We start from the raw sequence: 17,892 nt of genomic DNA, 5'->3' as shown, positions 1-17,892 counted from the left end.
ATGATTGAGTTCAGCTCATGAAAAATGGGGGCAAAAACAAAAGTGTTGCGTTTATAATTTTGTTCAGTGTATATGAAGTGGCAGAATGCTTCTGAAGTGCTCTTTTGAAGCAGGATCGCTCCTCTTGACCTTGAGACCCTGCCCTGTATCATCCATGTCAGTTTGGCCGACTGCAGTTGGCAAGTGTGTCTTGAGTGAAAGAGGCGGGAGGCAGAGAGTATTTTGCCTCACCCTGGCTGGGACAGCTGTGCGTGACAGACCCATGGCTTCTTTCTTCAGCTGTCCCAACTTGCTGCCGCTTCAGAATTCACGCTGTTTGTGTCAAGGGGAAAGTGACTTCAAAAGATGGCACACGTTCAGCTGCTGCTGTGAAGGTGTGCAGTGAACCGAGTGTTTAGAATATGGAGATCTGAGTGTTGTTTTTCTTGGCTGTGTTATTATGTCCCAGTTAGAATTGAACTAAGAGGGTTGAAAACAAAGTTGTAAAAATTATTAATGCTTGTTACAGCAATACAGGGGCTAGGAAGGTGAGCTATAGTACAGTGGTTATTGTTAATGAAAACTAATAAAAAATGTGTTAATTAAAATAAAGCTTAAAAAATAAAAACAAATATTAGATAAAAAAAACTTTGATGTAAAAACACGTACAAAAACTTGAAATTACTAAAACTAAATTCGAATAAAGCTAAAGCTAAGTATTAAATCTAAAATATACGAATAATACTAAAATAGCACAGCTTTAGTATTTATTTAAAATAATTTTTTTTAAAGCTGGATAATTAACACAGTGTACATAATGGGATCTACAATATTTTTATAATATTGATTTTATATATTAAATTAAACCAAATGTGACCCTGGACCACAAAACCAAAAAAAAAAAAAAAAAAAAAGGGTCAATTTTTCAAAATTAAGATGTATACATATCTAAATAAATGAGCTTTTCATTGATGTATGGTTTGTTAGGATAGGACAATATTTGGCCGAGATACAACTATTTGAAAATCTGGAATCTGAGGGTGCAAAAAAATCAAACTACTGAGAAAATCGCCTTTAAAGTTATCCAAATGAAGTTCTTACCAATGCATATTACTAATCAAAAATTAAGTTTTGATATGTTTACGATAGGAAATTTACAACATATCTTCATGGAACATGATCTTTACTTAATATCCTAATGATTTTTGGCATAAAAGAAAAATCAATCATTTTGACCCATACAATGTATTTTTGGCTATTGCTACAAATATACCCCAGCGACTTAAGACTGGTTTTGTGGTCCAGGGTCACATATATTATTATTATTCATGATATATTTTCATAACATTTAATAATATTAATATAAATGTACTGTTAAAAATGTATAATAAATATTTATGTCTGTTAATTTTGACTTTTATTTTTTTTACTTTTTAATATGAAAAAAAAAAATGCTACATTAAAAAAAATACTAAAAGTGGCACATCGCTAATTACAACTGAATAAAGAATTCAGTCAAAGCTTCCTGAAAGTGCTGAAGTAAAACTAATACATTAGCTGGTGACTCACCATATGTACTTTGGTTCAGCTCTATAAATTTAATATAATTTTAATTTTTTTTTTTTTTTTATGTATTACCTGTTTTTCTGTTTTAGGGGACTCGTTCACACAGTTCAGGTTCTCTGATGAGAAGGACTGGGAGATGGACTCTCTGGCAAAAAATCAGGTGCATGATCAGTCATTTCATAAATGATGTTTTCCAGCGCAATCATTGAAATCCTGTTGTTTGAGGAAATGTTCTCACATGGTTGATTTCTTTAGATACCAGCTCTGTTTATAGACCTGCCAGCTTTAACTCAGTCACTTCAAGAGCTTCCACTGCACACAAGACTGAACCTGGAGGCTGAGCTTGTGCAGGTGAATCAATTTCCTTTCTTTTTGGAATACCATGAAATACTTAGTTGTACCAGTGAAGAATGTAGTACTAGCGATTTAATATGTTTCAGGTGATGACTCCTGTTGAACTGCCGTCTGTGACAGTGCCTCACAGAACTGACTCGACTCTAACAGCTGGACTGAAAGCTTCTCAGGCAGGCCCAGAGTCAGGCCTGGGTGTTTCCTGCAGTGTAAAGCCTGCTTCAGGTACCACACCGTCTCTCTGTGTCTCCACAGTCGTCCCTCCTGCCACAGATGATGCTGACCAGGAGCTCGACCTTCTCCTCAGCTTGCAGAAACCCATCACAGAAATTACTTCAGACAAATCCCACGCTATATCAGATGATGTGCTAAACACCTCAACACAAGGTTGGTATATACTGTATGTTTGTTCTTTTTTTTTTTTTGTTAAACAGTGTTGGGGTGTACAGTAACTAACTAAACGTAGTATTAGTAGAAACTTCCAGTAACAAGCTACATAATTAGTGTTTGGAAATCAGACTCATTTAAGTGAGACAGTTGATGTAAATAATCAGTTCACTGATCAAACAAATGATTTGCTAAATAATTTTAATCGCTGCATCTTTTTTTAGCAAAATATGTAGTTGAATGCTGTCTCTGTTTATAAATACACTACCATTCAGAAGTATGGGTCAGTAAGATTTAAAAGAAAAAAAGAAAAAAGAAATTAATACTTTTAAGCAATGACACATTATCTTGATTAAAAGTAAAGACGTTTACATTGTTAAAAAACCTATTTAAAATAGCTGTTGTTCTTTTGAACTTTATTTTTGTTTCTTGAGCAGTAAATCAGAATATCAAAATGATTTCTGAAGGATCATGTGACAATATAGACTGGAGGAATGAAAATTCAGCTTTGTCATCACGGGAATAATGTAAATATTTCACAATATTACTGTTCCCACTGTAATTTGTCCAATAAATGCAGTCTTGGTGCACACAAGTAGCTTCTTTCAAAAAAAAAAAAAAGTCATACAAACCCCAAACCTTTTCAAAGTAGGTTCAAGTACACTGATGTGAAAATGTGATTTTACCGCCTCAACAGGTTCGGAGGAAAAAGAGAGAAAAGCTCAAATAGCTGATAAGAAAGAGACAAAGCCAGAAGTGGAAGGTGAAGCTAAACCTACGAGGCAGGAAGTGGCAGAGGAGGATCTGGAGGACTGGCTGGACAGCATGCTCTCCTGATCCCAGAGAAGCTGACTGACACTGCTGTGGATTAAATCACATGCAGCTTTGCTAATGCTGACATACTGTGACTTCTGTGGGGACGTGAACATCATACCACGACACTTCATTGTCTTATAATAGCCAAGACTAATTCAGTCATGTGGAATATAAAATGCTTCTTCAATATATTACTCATAAAAGTGATGTAATTCTGTGTAACAGTTTTCAGACCCATCATATTCTCACTCATCATTTGACTCCGATTAAAAGCAGCAATGACCAACTGGGATTTATTGCATTAGCTACTTTATTTTCATTCCCCCTGCTCAAAACAAATGCAAATCACCAAAGCTACTACATAAATACAAATGGCCATACAATAGCAGTTTACAGTATTGACTTCTGTTCAATAAATGGAATCGTTTTTGTCCTCGAATGTAGATTCCCATTGTTTTGCATTCGCACTTCATCAATCAGGCAAACACAATTTCTGTTTAACCTTAACCAAACATTTAAAAAAAAAGCAGTGTAATCTTTACTTATGAACAAACGTCAACTAAAGCTACGAAACTACTAACCCAGGTGAGAGGCAGTCAGTGGTAGTCTAAACTAAAATGCAAACTAGCAAAACATACGAGCAGGAACAAAATGTTTGCATAGTCTCTTGTCATAAGGCACTTTTCTGTATGAGAAACAGCTAGTGGACTGAAGCAGATGATCATTATATTTCTCATTCCACCAGTCAGATTACCGTCCTTAAAGGCATTGCACATTCTTCATAGTCTTTTGTTTTTAAATCAAACAGGCATAAATTCTGTTTGGCATTCATTGAATACTAAGAAGTTATTCTTGTGCATATTTGTGTAGACATTCATTCAACATCAAAAACATACATATGTTAACATCTCATCTCACAAGTTTGTGTGCATTTGTGAGTTAAGCATGTTTATTTTTTTTTGTTTTTTTTTAATCAAACATGGCTTTGTGTCTTAGTTTGGCAATGTGTGCTACATGTTGTTTTTTTTTCCTCGATGTTGCACTTGAGTTCACATTTTTGGCTTGATCACAATGAGTTCTCAGTATGTCGCTGTCATTTCTGGTGTAGAAACGATTGAGGTTTTTTTGATTGGATGAATTAGTGAGCAGCCTATGATGAGAGCTAGTTTAGGATGTTGTGTCCAACCTGTACAAAGTCCTAAAATCCGTATAGATATTAGGAGTTCATATAGGTTGGAGTGTGTGATTTCTCTCATATTAGGACTGAGGACAACATGTCCTCTAGCCCAGCTGGTCCTCGTATTGCTTCCGGAAACAGTCTCCGGCAGGGAAGAAATCCCAGCACCTCTCCTGATACATCTTCCAAACATACGACTCCTGTAATAGAAGAATAACTACAAGATATAACTTATTAAATAACATTCGCTACCATAAACAAGTCTGGGGTCATACTTTTTTTTTAAAAAGAAGAAATTCATACTTTTATTTAGCAAGGATGCATTAAATTGATTGAACAGTAAAGACATTTATAATTTGACCAAAAAAAACCTTATATTTTAAATAAATGCTGTTCTTTTGCTCTCTATTCATCAAAGAATCTTAAGAAAACAAATCTTCTTTCCACAAAAATATCAAGGAATGCTTTCAACATTAATATTAGGAAATGTTTCTTGAGCACCAAATCAGCATATTAGAATGATTTCTGAAGGATCATGTGACACTGAAGACGTGTAATGATGCTGAAAATTCAGCTTTGACATCACACGAATAGATTTCAGCTCATAAGTTTACATACCCCTTGCAGAATGTATAAAAATGTTAATAAATTTAATAAAATAAGATGGATCATGAAAATTGCATGATTTTTAAAGCATGTATTTAGCTAATAAATACATACCTTGTTCAGGAGAGTACTATATAAAAAAATAACATGCAAGTTTCATGATCCCTCTTATTTAGGTTTTAGCATTTTGCATATTCTGCAAGGGGTATGTAAACTTATGAGCAGAACTAAATTACAAAAAAAAAATTATAATTTTATGGTATTAATATTTCAGAATATTACTGTTTTTACTGTATTTTTTATCAAATAAATGCATCCGTGGTAAGCATAAAAGAGATATTTCAGAAATATATATTTTTTTAATTACCGACCCCAAATTTTGAAAGGCAGTGTATATTGATTTTATAAATAAGCCACTAGTTTTAATTGGATTAGTAGATTACCTGACCAGTGTATTCAGTCTCATCTTTGTTGATAAGATACATCAGGAAGAATCTGTTAGAAAGGAATATTTGAATATTCAGATGTGTTTAGTTGCTAAAGGAAGCATTATAATAATGTAAATGTTGTCTTACTTTACATATCGGATGTTACAGTATTGCATATACAGTGTTTACTCACAAATAGTTGGCCAGATTGTGCTCTTGTAAGGTATGGGTCTCAAAGCCATGAGGGGTTCTGTCGAAGTAGTCATTTCCAATTCCACAGATGAAGCATTTTGTCTACACCGAAGATTAAAAAATGTTAAAACAGGAACAGACTGACCTCTCTTTAGACCTCACAGCTGTGAGACGTGTGACAGCACTCACCTCCATGTCCTCTTTCACCTGCTCCTGCTGGTCTCTCAGCTCACCGAAGGCATCAATGATCAAACCTGGTTTGAAAATGAAAGCATTCACCATTATGTTCGTGTTCTGAATGTACCAAGTATTGACTGAGATTATGATCAGCTGGGTAGTTCTGTTGCGATCAGTGTGGCTTATAAAGAGTTTAGTCGGGCACTGACAGCAGCGCACTACAGCAGTACCCTGAATGATGGCCAGCAGAATGACGATGACAAAGAAGAAGAAGGTGATGTCAAACAGAATGCGGTAGAGCTCGTATGGGTCACCGGCTGGGTCCACGATTTCATCACCGATGCCACCGCCAGCTCTCACACCCACGTACATGTGGAACAGGTAGCACTGAGGATTCATGGGATTCGTTTTAGTTTTTAATGATCTTGCAAAGCACTTTTTAAGCTTTTGATAACAAAAAAAAACAAAAAACATTCTCATTAAATTAAAAAAAATAAATAAAAAAATCCAGTCACTATAAGAAGCATTTAGGTCACATTAGCATTTGATATGACCTGACACATTAAATAGTAAATAGTGCATTTCTGCAATAATAAATGAAAAATGTAGTGTTTTGCAATAATGCATCCAGTCAGTACAAGTCCAAGATGACTTCCAGATCAGCCAGGTGAACAAAAACACACTTAAATGTACTTCAAGGATCCTTTCAAAATTAAAAGCTAAACTCACAGTCATCATATCATCACACTTCATGTCAGGCGCATCCTCATCCTCGCTCTTGTTGTAGAACTTGCGGAAGAAGTTAAAAGCCACCACGGTGTACAGGTAGACCACGACCGCCAGGAGCCCCACGGTCAACACCAGCTGTTCAAATGAAGAAGGTATTTTCATCAGGTCACCAGTACCTTGGTGTAAAGCTGTTCCACAGTCACCCCCTGCTGGATGAGACTTACCTGTTTGCCATTGTGGGTCACAGAAGAGAGGATGGTCCTCAAGGTCTTGAAGCCCATGGCAATGTCCAGCAAATGAGCGGCAAAGAAGAAGTTATTGTAATGTCCCAAAATAGACATGGTGGTGTACCAGATCAGGTAGAGGTAAGACTAGAGATGAAAGACAAAACGTTATTGTCCTGATACAGGATATTCTTCTTAATCTTTTCAAATCTGAGCCATACTCACGTTGTCCGTCAGCACCACCCCCATTTTCCAGATGTGGTACTTGGTATCAATTGAGCTCAACCTGCAATTGAAACCAAAACATGACTGAATGCTTTAATGCTCTTTCAAACCTAATGTTTTCAGGTCCCGTCAGCTCACCAGGACACCAGGGAGGCTTCCTTCACCACGGCTTCTTCAGTGGGATCAAAGTCCAGAGCACTCTTATCCAGACCCAGGAGTTCAGCTATGCGTTCAGCCCCGTACAAGTCACCATATTTATTGATGACCTACAGAGGACAGTGGAAATTGGATATGCAGACAGTCCAATGAATTCAAGCACCATCAAGTTTTGTGTGATTCTGCTTACCTTCCTCTTAACAAATTTGTCCCAGTAATTGTTAGGGAAGGACCTGAAAGACAGGTAAGGAAGATTCTAAGTACTCAAAGGATGCTCTGAAGGATTGATTCATCAATTACTATCTGATTTACAAAGGATATGTATACTAATGAACAGTATGTGGGTAGTTACAACTAAAACTGATACTGAGATAAAATTGATATTAAAATCAATTAAAAGGAAAGTGTACATCGTGGGTCCTGTAAAAGGTTACAATTTACTTGAAGTATTTTGAATGGCATTTGCCTTCACTTTCTTTTTAAATGGTCCTGTAGTGTGACAAATATAAGTTTCAAAGTTACAAATACTTATTGTACTTTCTCAATTAATATGAAATACTTTCAAAAGAGTATAAAAATATTGTTTAAAATAGGTTTTTAGTTTCTGTTGATAATATGATCACTGACCATTTTCTAGCTATTGAAAAACTTTGATATGTATATTTATTGTAAGTTCTAGTACAGCATATCAACTTTGCAAAGTATTTCATGTCAATGTACATACAGTACACTACCATTCAAAAGTTTGGTCAGTAAGTTGTTTTTTAAAAGAAATTAATACTTTTATTCAGCCAGGACACATTAAATTGACCAATAATGACATTAAATTATAATGTTACAAAAGACTTCTGTTCTTTTTAACTTTTTTATTCATTAAAGAATTGTATCATGGTTTCCACAAAAAACATTATGCAGCACACCTGTTTTCAACAGTGATAATAAGAAATTTTTCCATAGACCTAATTTTGATTTCATGGCTGATCCCGTTTCTCTCTATCTGCCCCATGCTTTCCTGTCTGATCTGTACTGTCCTATCCAATAAAAAGGTCAAAAATATAACTTAAAAACAAAAACTCCTACTGACTGCAAACATTTGAACAGTAGTATAATGTGATACTTGTACTGATGTATGTGGAGCTAATGTACACTATTACTACAGTATATAGTACTTTTGATTGCTACACTATAATAATATTTGAAACTGACACTGTAATGTAAATGTAAAATAAGGGACTGAATAAAAGAGACTGTCTAAAGTGTTTCTTACGGAGTTGCAATGACCAAACGATCCCACTGTCCTTTGATGTCATCATCAGACGGCTGCTCAGTAATATACAAACCATCAAACTCAAGCTTCCTAGCGATCTCCTTCTCCCGCTTGAACACGACTAAAGGAACCTATAGCAAGGACAAAACAAGGTTACATGGACTCTGTTGTGCAGCATCTGGCTTTGACATATTCTTAATCCTGATTAGTGTAACCAAACGAAAGAAATCGGGATAAACCTTAAGGCAGTAATATCCAACGACACAGAGTAAGGAGATGATCGTGTGCAGTACAGCCAAGAACGTCAATGTGGGTGCCATGTAGCCAGTGCTCTCCTGAAGAATGAAGTATTCCATTCCTTCATCATCTTCATCACCTTCCTCCTCTTCACCACCCCAGGATCCCTCTTCCTCTTCCTCATCATCGAATTCTCCAGTCACCTTTAGAGAGCGGCAATGTTCAAAAGTGTTAAGAGAGCAACTATACAAATAACCAAACAGGTGATCCAAAATGCTTATAAATTAATTCAATGTTGACTTCACATTCATGAGCACATTTAAAGTTAATAGAAAAGTTCTCTGCAAAACACCTTGTAGAAGAGCAGGATGAAGTTGATGGCAAAGGCCACAAACAGGGCCAGAAAACGAAGGTTGTAGAAATTGCGAGTCAGGTAGTTCTACAAAGAAGTAAATGTTAATGTTTCTTCTTTGCCATTTAAACAACATTTCCTGTGGGACAAATTTGTACTAAAAATGTGGCTGAAGCTTTTCTTACCAGCATTTTGGTTTTGTAGACTTTAAGCCCTGCAAAGAAGCTGGCCATGAATGCTGGAGAGTCTTCCTTTGGTGAGCCACGTTTGGCTCTTGGAGCTGGTTTTGCCGCTGCTGGTTTCTCAGGTGTTTCCTCTTTAGCCTTGTCTTCTTTCTCCTGATTCTCAGTGCTAAAAAACATTGCCGTGTCAGAACATTTTGACAAAGAAATGATCAGGCAACATCTAATTAGTCAACTTACTCAGCTTTCTCTGGCTCGGATTCTGGCTTCTCTGCTGCTACATTCTGTGTAATAAAAACACTGCAGTGTATCACATGTTTGATTCAAATACTACAATAATAGACCTTAGTGAGGGAAGCACCATATTTATGTTTTGAGTGAGATGAAAATAAGGCTGTGGAGGATAGAAGTACATGGTGTTCAATGAATTGTACTGTTGTTTAAAACATGCCCGTTCAGCTGTTGAAATATCTTTCCAAAAACTTTCAGTTCACTTTCACAAATACTCCATAAAATAATTGCATTAGTTGTGAGTTGTGAAAATTACATGTGATCTAGGGCCTTAAATGCCATTGTCAAAACTGCAAGTCTATCCCTCACAGCCTTATTTTCATTCACATAAAATTCAATATGGTATCTACGCAGACTAAGGTCTGTAGATACCTGGCTCTTCTTTTTCTCAACAGGGGCGCTAGACTCTGTCAGGACTTCACAGACATCACCCAGACCAGGTTCTGCCCCATGCTTCCCCTCCTTCTTCACAGCTGGATTAAGTAGATCCATAATCGTATCCGTCTCCAGCTTCTCAGCAGCAGCGCCAGTCATCTGCACCATATCTGCCGACACCACCAACTCGCTGCTCTCGGTTTTTTCTGCTTCCAGTACATCACCATGGATCCCAAACTGTGTTGGATCAGGCATGTTACCCAAGATATCTGTCACTTTCATGTTTTTAGCACCCTCCACAAGACCCCCTCCAAACATGGAGGACCAAATAATATGGAAGAACCCAAAGATGATGCTGAAAATGCCTTTGAAGAACCCGGTGAAGAGCATCCAGAAAAAGGAGAAGAACCCTGTGATCATTTCCCTGATGGTCAGTTTCCTGAATTTCTTAAACTGTTTCCTCATACTCTTAAACGTCAGCATTTTACGGAAATCAGACATGCTCTTCTTCACAGAGGCGCAGGCCGCTATGAAGGCCGAGGCCGACTCAAGAGATGCATCTTCCTCCTCAGACAAGCCTTCAAGCAGACTGTGCAACTCCTCTTCATCCTCCTCCTCAGGTCGTTCTGCTGCATCTGGCTCAGAGATCTGAGAGGCCAGCTGCATCTCAAAGATGGTGTCCTCACAGAAGTTCACAAATAACTCCATCTTCTCACTCTCACCACCTTCATTGACCACATCAAAGATGAATTGCCGTTTGGACTCTTTGACCTGAGGCTTTTCCCATTGGGTTCTGCTAGACTCGCTGATCTCAAAGTAAACCCTCTCAATCCTCTTGGCACCCCCCATGATTTCAATGCGGCCCAGGTACGGCTCAAAGTAACTGAGAACGCTTTCAGCCAGGTCTAAAAAGGTGGACAGGCGTGAGTCGTGAGGCATGTGCTCTGATAGGTTAGTAAGAAGCACAGCCACGTTGAAGCCGATGTCCTTGGCTGGTTCATGGAAGCGTTCCACAAACTCCTTGTAGTTGAACATGTCATTTTCATCTGCCTCCACACAGGAGAGAAGAAACCCGATCTCAGACTGTGTGTATTGCTTTTGGCTATCCATAGACTTGTGGAACTCCTTCTTGGATATAACGCCTTTGCAATCTGGGTCGTACTCCTTGAAGTTATCAGATGTAGTGAGGTCCTTCAGTTTGAGGAACATGTCGAAGAACTTGAGGATCATTTCCACATTGCTGGAGGACTCCACTAATGTGTCAACCATCTGCTTACCGATAGTTCCATTCACCACATTACCTGTAACATGCAGTTGATGCTTTAACCATTGCTAGTCTCTTACTAGTTCTATTATGATGTTTGAAAGCAAAAATAACTCACCCTCCAGAAGAGATAACATCATGACCACCATATCTTTCTGCAAATCCATCAGCTCTTTCAATAACTCGATTTGACTAGAATCCTGAAATAAATGACATTTAATGTTGAGAGGCATCATATTTGGTAATGCTGCACATTAACAGTGCCCTGACTGGTTACCTGTGACAGTTTCATTTGCATGTTTGCAAAAACATGCAGGAATCCGACCACTGCGTCCCACAACCTGCTGTGTGCCAAACTTTGCTGATTCCCAATACAAGGGCCCTAAAAATAGAAAACACAGTATTATGAAATGCATGGACATCCACTGAACTCTAATATAGTGTAGTAGTGTAGAGCATATGCATTACCTGAATGTACTCAGTGAGTGAGTTAAAGATTTGTTTGGCTACTGCCAAAGCTTTGGAGAAGTTAAGTTGCCCAGCCTCGTCAATGACATCTTTCCCAGAGTAATACCAGTAAAAATCACTTATAGATTCCTGGTGGTGACAACAAGTACGACCATTACAGAGGACTGAAGTTGAGTAGACTCGTGAGAATTCAAAGCTATGTTTTTTTTTTTTTTTTCATATGAAACACTTCTACATATTTATTTAGTTTGAGTTACCTGTAGACGCAACAAGTAGTCCACAGTGCTAATGATGATGTTGACTGTAGTAGTGTTTCCGGTCTGTGTCCGCAAGAAGTTTTGGAAATCTGTTGAGGGAATTAAAAATGTAAACAATAAATAGTAAAGAATAGGCAGTAAAGCATTAAGTAGAGAGTTTTTCTGTGAAATCTTAATTCTTGCTTTATTGGTAATGCATTGAAAATCATTGTTTTTTTCTGCAATGTATTAAACATTATTAAATGTAAGGTAATGCTAGGATGGGTCATGGTGATGGAGTTATTTTTATTATATTATAAAAAGATATAACAAAAATGTCATTAAAAATATAATTAAATAATACTTTTTATTTCATTTTAAAAAGTAGCATTAAATAGAAAAAAATATATACACATTTTTTAGTCTTACCATTATTGTGTCCCTCGCACAGAAGTTGCAAAAACCTGAATAGATCCTTTGTAAAGTCATCATTTTGTAAGACTTTGGAACCTTAAAACATGACAGAGAACTGCAATTATTTCTGGGCCGTATTTTTAAAGCCAAACTAAATGACAAATTTACATCAGTCTCAAGCAAGCAGGTGACTAGCACTTTTTTGGGAGGGGCTTGCTTCACTTAGGATGAAGCTTTAGATTGCACGCTCGCAACTGCATCCCAAGAACTGACTGGAAAAAGAAACCCTTGTCAATAAATACACAGAAATGACAGAAATTTCAAGAAGCTGGGTTAGCGAGGTAACTTTCACAAGAATGGTGTACAGTATATGCTGGAAATAATTAACAGTAATACTTGACATGATTTTAATCATTTAATACTGCACACATAAAGAGGAGATCCTTTTGTATCATATTGTAACAAAGCCATACTTGTGAAAGTTAAGTCATCACTGTTGAAAAATCCAGCATAAACCAGCATGAATTCCAATCTGGTCCAGGCTTGTTTATGCTGGCTAGTGATGGTATAGTGCTGGTCTAGCTGGTGGACCAGCATAATGGAGCTGGTAAAGCTTGGTCACCAGCATGGTCTTGCAGGGTTGAGTGCGAGTAGGCCAGTTGTCTGTATGCCAGCAGTGTCTTTAGGAACAAGCATTGTTTTTACTAGCATATTTCTATATTTAACTGATTAATGATGCAGAAACCATATTAGATTAAAACATGATTTATATAACTTTGTTTGTTCAATAACAAGAGCTCTTGAAAATTGCTGTTTTTAAAGACTTTAATGCTAATTTGAGAACTCATGTGTCAAAATACAGCTGTCAGTCACTGATTTCAAAAAGTGTACATAGTAAAAGGTATGCCACTGCAGTCAGGAGCATGAAATATTGTAGACAGTAGTGATAGCATTGACATTGACAGCATGCACTTTCAACAACTGCTGAAGTAGAAGTAATTGAACCAAAGTCAAGGGCCAAGTGCCCAAATCACCAAAATGGTGACTTCAAGCAGACAATATGAAATAAATATAGCCAAAATTGTTTATAATAATTGAACATTGCGATGTTGTTTTTGGAGTTGTTTAAGCATGCCCAGGTGAGATATCATTGATTTCAATTGCAGTTGATTTCATCTAAGGTTGTGTGGCTGTGAGTCAATCCTGTAAAGTGAATTTACTTTATTTCACTAACTGCAACACTGCTTCAGTGTTACTTTTACATATGGATTTGGACCATATGAAAACTGAGCAGTGTAACACTGGGGGTTTTACTGTGCGATTAAATATGTAACCTGCATCATGTTTTTTTGTCTTCTTATACTAATTTCTTAAAATACTTTATTAAAATTAATTACATAATTGGTCATTGACTATGAACACACACTAAGAAACATGATATGTAATGCATAGGCTATATGAGATTTGTTGTGGTTTTGCTGGGATCATACCAGCAGGCAAAAGAACCACCAGCACACCAGCATTCCAAGCTGGTCCCAGCGTGCAAAACATACCTTATGCTGTTCCACCAGCACACCTGCGTCCCATGCTGTGGACCAGCAAACCAGCAACCAGCATCCCATACTGGTCCCAGCATGCAAAACATACCTTTTGCTGGTGACCAGCAATGCTGGATTTTTCAGCAGGGATGTGAGAAACCAGCTTTGTGAAATAGCCCTAGATTCACAGCATGGCAAAGCTCTTTGCTCATTTTGTAGCTGTGGTATAAACAAAACAAAACGTTCCCATTTAGTGAACTAGTTTAGTAAAGTTAGGTTTGGTAAATGAGCCTGGCTTTAGTCTTAGTTCTGTCTTAATTCTGTGTCAGCATGCATTAGTCTCTACAAGCCAGCGCTGAAGTGTAGTGCATTCATATCACCAGTAGCAGGGGAGAGGGAAAAGTTTTGAGAAATGGCGACATGCCAGCGTACAGCACTGCGAAATGAGTAGCTAAACTATATTTACCCCGCTCTCTCATGTTGGCTGCAATCCAGTATAAAATGATGGAAAACAAACAAAGAGAGCAGACATAAGCAAATGGAGAAAGACTGAGTTTCAGAAAGAAATAAGAAGAGTCGTTGAACATTTAGTGAGAGGATGGACATGCAGTTACAGATGTAGACCGAGAGTTCAGATGTGTTTCATGGAATATAAGACTTCTGGATTTTATTTAGATGCAATAAATAATTAAATTAAAAGCTGGACCACATACTGTGTAACACATATACGTCATATTATTCACTGGGATCGAACAAGGCTTTATTTGTTTAGTTGTGAGTATAGGGTCATCCTGCAAAATTAGTAGTTAAAGAAGGTGTTAGCATTATTTCCAGTGCAGTGGTTTTAGTCATGTTCTGTTATCATACTTGAAGTATGTTGCCTTTCATATGATATCTGACCTATCAAATTCATCAACATGGCTAAGCCATATCACCAAGCCTTTCAAGAATAAATCTGGGTTGTATTTCACCCCAAAATCAAAAGAGTAAAAAAACAGAAATTAGAATTTATATAAAGTTGTATAAAAATGTTCTCAGTTGTATATAACATGTTTTCATTAAAGTAAGGCTAAAAATAAAATACTTTATAATAATAATACATGTAAGTTTTTGTTCCACTGGGTCTAATTTAATTTTAATTAACAAATTGGATGGGATTATTTTCATTACTGTGTAACAGTAATTATAATCTACTGAGAACAATCAGAATATCCAGACAGATTACAGTATGTGGGGGTACTTGTCAAGAAAATTAAGTCCAATGCCATTTTTTTTTTTTTTTTTTTGGGGTGAATCAGGCAAACCAAAAGATTTGAAAGAAGCTTGCATTCACCTCAGCCCTGTCAGAAATTCATTTAGCTAAATTATTATTTATTATTATTTTGGGGTAAATCAGGCAAACCAAACAATGAAGAAAAAAAACTAAAACATTGACATCAGCCCTGTCAGAAATAATTCAGCAACAATATTCATATATTTATCTTTAGATATTTGACATTGTTCACCATTAATAAGGAGTGTCCTTATTATTGCATTGCTTTGTCTAAAGTTGTTGTGCATAGCATCATCACACTACTGTGGTCCTTCATTTCACCTTTGAAAATGAAGCCCTTTAATTACTGGACAATAAAACATTTAATGTTAATGGCATCCCATAGACATTTGACATTGCATGAGGAGAATACTGCAACTTCCACTGTTGCAGTGAATCCATGTACACAATAACAGTGCACTTCACAAAGTTATCAGGGTGCAGCATTTGCCAGCCAGCCAAAGGAAGGACCAGAACTGATACCACTGCCAATGCTGTACATACTAAAAAGAAGCAAATATACTCTGCATATATAAAGTATACAAACACATTTAAAGTACAGATAGACAAGAATAAAGTTTATTGGCTTACTTGACCCCTCTTCAGTCACCATTCCAAGACTCTCGGCCTTATTTTGCCTTTCAAATGCATTTAAATCCAGCACACTGCCAGAGATACAGAATTGATAAAGTTATACAAAATTAATAATCACTGTAGGGCAAAATTGATAAGTGCAAGAATATGTTCACACGCACCTGCATGACATCATTAGTCCAGATAAACTTTTAAAGAAACCCGCATCTCGTTTTTCCTTCAAATAATCCAGCATTTTCTAAAGAAATATACAGCATTAACACACATTTACCAAGCTTACTTTTACTGTGGGACACAACTAACATCTGGCCAGTCAAGTTCTTTACCTGTTGAACAAGAACGTTGCCTCCATTTAGGATAGAAATGCCCAGTTTAAGGGTGCCAGTCACCATGGGACCAAGTCGGCCTGCAATCAAACAAATGCTGCTTTAGGAAATCCAATGAATTAAGATTTTAGAGAGAGCAGAAGGGGGCAGAAATAGAGATGATGTGTACCTTTACTGGCACTGATCATCTGTAGCACCATCTCAGCAGCCCCTCGGGCGTGAAGTCTGGCCTGCTGGTAAAGAATCTTCTGCTTCTCCATTTCTTTTTCCTGTGAGAGATGACAAAAGTGTTGAAATTCACACTGCTTACAGTCCATGAAAGTCCATTATATGCATTATTTTTAATTAAGATTTTATATTTTTTGCTACTTTAATTCAAATCCAGGAATTTCATACCTCAAAAGTTTTTTCTTTTCCCTCCTCTTCCTCTTCCTCTTCCTCATTCTCGGCACAGCTCTGTAAATTAAAATATGGATTCACAACTGAAATTCTTTAAAACGTTTACAATACAAATTAAGGAGGATTAATATGAATTAAGGATTAATTTAATTAAATACAACACTGACCTTTGCCATCATGTCAGCATAAGCAATGTAGAGTGGATCCTCTTCTAGGAAACTAAAAAAAAAAAAAAAAAGACAGTTGTTTATCTATTATTGAATAGTAAGTATATGTTTAGTAAGTTAGTATTTAAATAGCAAGTATTTACATCTATGTACTTATATATGAAAACGTCACCTTCTCTCTGTCAGAGCATTGTGACTGAAGTGAAGGATGAGCTGATGAAGAGGGTCTGGCTGAACTTCAGCTTCTTCTTCCTCTTCTTCCTCTACCACAGTCATGGGAGTTTTCTGCAGGAAGAGCCACTGAAGTTATAAAAACAGCATTTCCCACAATCTGTTGATCATCAGCTTTTTTCCTCTAACTATAATCAGAAGTCTAATTTTATAGACATTGGATTCTATGACAGCTGTCGTTTAAATTTGTTTATAAACCAAATGATGATGCACTAACCCACTCTGACACTGCAATCACCCTCTCACTCAAACCATGCTCTTCTACCTTATCACCAGGCCTGGGCTAAATTCAGAATTTAAGAATTGGCTCCCTTTCAATTAAGTGTAAATTTGAATTCAGTTGCCCATGTCCCATAGGATGAGGAATTGGAACTACAAGCAAAGGAAATTACTGAATTGCAATACAAAGAAATTCAACAGTGGCCAACACAACAACAAATTATTCATAGCAGATCACTTCTAAGTATTGTAAACTGCTTGTAGAGATCAATTATAGCAGTCTGGAAAATAAAACGTGCATTAAAATTATCATTATCTAGTGTTTGTGAAAATATTTCATATGTTGCATGTATGATAACTTGTTTATGGGTAATTCATACTGAAAAAATTAAATGTATCAAAAACTACTATGAATTTCTTTGAACTCATTCAATTTAATTCTTCTTCCTTACATTCAAATTACAATTACATTTCTGCTTCCTGTTCTAATTCAGTTTAAATTTAGGAGCTAAATTCTCAATTCTAAATGGTGCACAGCCCTAAATAAATAACTTCCTACAGTATTGCAAATCAAACCATTACATCACATACACTTAAAAACCTCATTAAAACACTAAAAGCTGTTCTCCCTGCTATGACAATAAACATATGAAATAAACACATTTGACACTTTATGCAATTTAGTTTCATTCCAGTCATTTTCAGCATTATGACTCCAATAGTTTGCTTCCTGATCTTGCAGCAAGAGGCTCTGGATTTAAAGGGGTCACATGATGCGATTTAAATTTTTCCTTTCTCTTTGGAGTGTTACAAGCTCTTGGTGCATAAAGAAGATCTGTAAAGTTGCAAAGACTAAAGTCTCAAATCCAAAGAGATATTCTTTATAAAAGTTAAGAGTCAGCCACGCCTACCTAAAACGGCTCGTTCTAACACGCCCCCATATATCTACGTCACGATGTGGGAAGATTTGCATAACGCCGCCCAAATGTTCACGCAAAGAAAGAAGG

General features: G+C 36.7%; 2 protein-coding genes across 2 annotated transcripts in view; one reads left to right on the top strand and one right to left on the bottom strand.

The window, feature by feature from the left end:
• Positions 1 to 5,602, top strand: part of LOC107668212 (cell death regulator Aven-like) — a 23,811-nt gene extending 18,209 nt beyond the window's left edge. The window contains exons 3-7 of the mRNA XM_016460007.1: positions 1,635 to 1,705; positions 1,801 to 1,896; positions 1,986 to 2,283; positions 2,981 to 4,046; positions 5,591 to 5,602. Of these exons, the coding sequence (XP_016315493.1) occupies positions 1,635 to 1,705; positions 1,801 to 1,896; positions 1,986 to 2,283; positions 2,981 to 3,120 (605 nt within the window). The 3' untranslated portion in view covers positions 3,121 to 4,046; positions 5,591 to 5,602. The remainder of the gene's footprint in view (positions 1 to 1,634; positions 1,706 to 1,800; positions 1,897 to 1,985; positions 2,284 to 2,980; positions 4,047 to 5,590) is intronic.
• The window catches only part of LOC107668197 (ryanodine receptor 3-like), an 87,174-nt gene continuing 73,343 nt past the window's right edge, over positions 4,062 to 17,892 (bottom strand). The window contains exons 76-104 of the mRNA XM_016459989.1: positions 16,608 to 16,720; positions 16,436 to 16,487; positions 16,266 to 16,325; positions 16,039 to 16,138; positions 15,870 to 15,949; positions 15,705 to 15,781; positions 15,541 to 15,614; positions 14,104 to 14,121; positions 12,115 to 12,195; positions 11,707 to 11,795; positions 11,450 to 11,578; positions 11,259 to 11,363; positions 11,100 to 11,181; positions 9,715 to 11,018; positions 9,292 to 9,335; positions 9,055 to 9,220; positions 8,870 to 8,956; positions 8,520 to 8,720; positions 8,281 to 8,411; positions 7,204 to 7,246; positions 6,996 to 7,123; positions 6,858 to 6,918; positions 6,633 to 6,779; positions 6,409 to 6,543; positions 5,910 to 6,066; positions 5,692 to 5,756; positions 5,504 to 5,604; positions 5,326 to 5,377; positions 4,062 to 4,476 (exon numbers count right to left, since the gene is read on the bottom strand). Coding sequence (XP_016315475.1) covers positions 4,381 to 4,476; positions 5,326 to 5,377; positions 5,504 to 5,604; positions 5,692 to 5,756; positions 5,910 to 6,066; positions 6,409 to 6,543; positions 6,633 to 6,779; positions 6,858 to 6,918; positions 6,996 to 7,123; positions 7,204 to 7,246; positions 8,281 to 8,411; positions 8,520 to 8,720; positions 8,870 to 8,956; positions 9,055 to 9,220; positions 9,292 to 9,335; positions 9,715 to 11,018; positions 11,100 to 11,181; positions 11,259 to 11,363; positions 11,450 to 11,578; positions 11,707 to 11,795; positions 12,115 to 12,195; positions 14,104 to 14,121; positions 15,541 to 15,614; positions 15,705 to 15,781; positions 15,870 to 15,949; positions 16,039 to 16,138; positions 16,266 to 16,325; positions 16,436 to 16,487; positions 16,608 to 16,720 — 3,978 coding nt within the window. The 3' untranslated portion in view covers positions 4,062 to 4,380. The remainder of the gene's footprint in view (positions 4,477 to 5,325; positions 5,378 to 5,503; positions 5,605 to 5,691; positions 5,757 to 5,909; positions 6,067 to 6,408; positions 6,544 to 6,632; positions 6,780 to 6,857; positions 6,919 to 6,995; positions 7,124 to 7,203; positions 7,247 to 8,280; positions 8,412 to 8,519; positions 8,721 to 8,869; positions 8,957 to 9,054; positions 9,221 to 9,291; positions 9,336 to 9,714; positions 11,019 to 11,099; positions 11,182 to 11,258; positions 11,364 to 11,449; positions 11,579 to 11,706; positions 11,796 to 12,114; positions 12,196 to 14,103; positions 14,122 to 15,540; positions 15,615 to 15,704; positions 15,782 to 15,869; positions 15,950 to 16,038; positions 16,139 to 16,265; positions 16,326 to 16,435; positions 16,488 to 16,607; positions 16,721 to 17,892) is intronic.

This window comes from Sinocyclocheilus anshuiensis, unplaced genomic scaffold (genome assembly GCF_001515605.1).
Source record: "Sinocyclocheilus anshuiensis isolate Anshui unplaced genomic scaffold, SAMN03320099.WGS_v1.1 scaffold1341, whole genome shotgun sequence".
NCBI lineage: Eukaryota > Metazoa > Chordata > Actinopteri > Cypriniformes > Cyprinidae > Sinocyclocheilus > Sinocyclocheilus anshuiensis.
The sequence above is the reverse complement of the archived record's forward strand: the minus strand, read 5'-3'. Positions and strand labels throughout refer to the sequence as shown.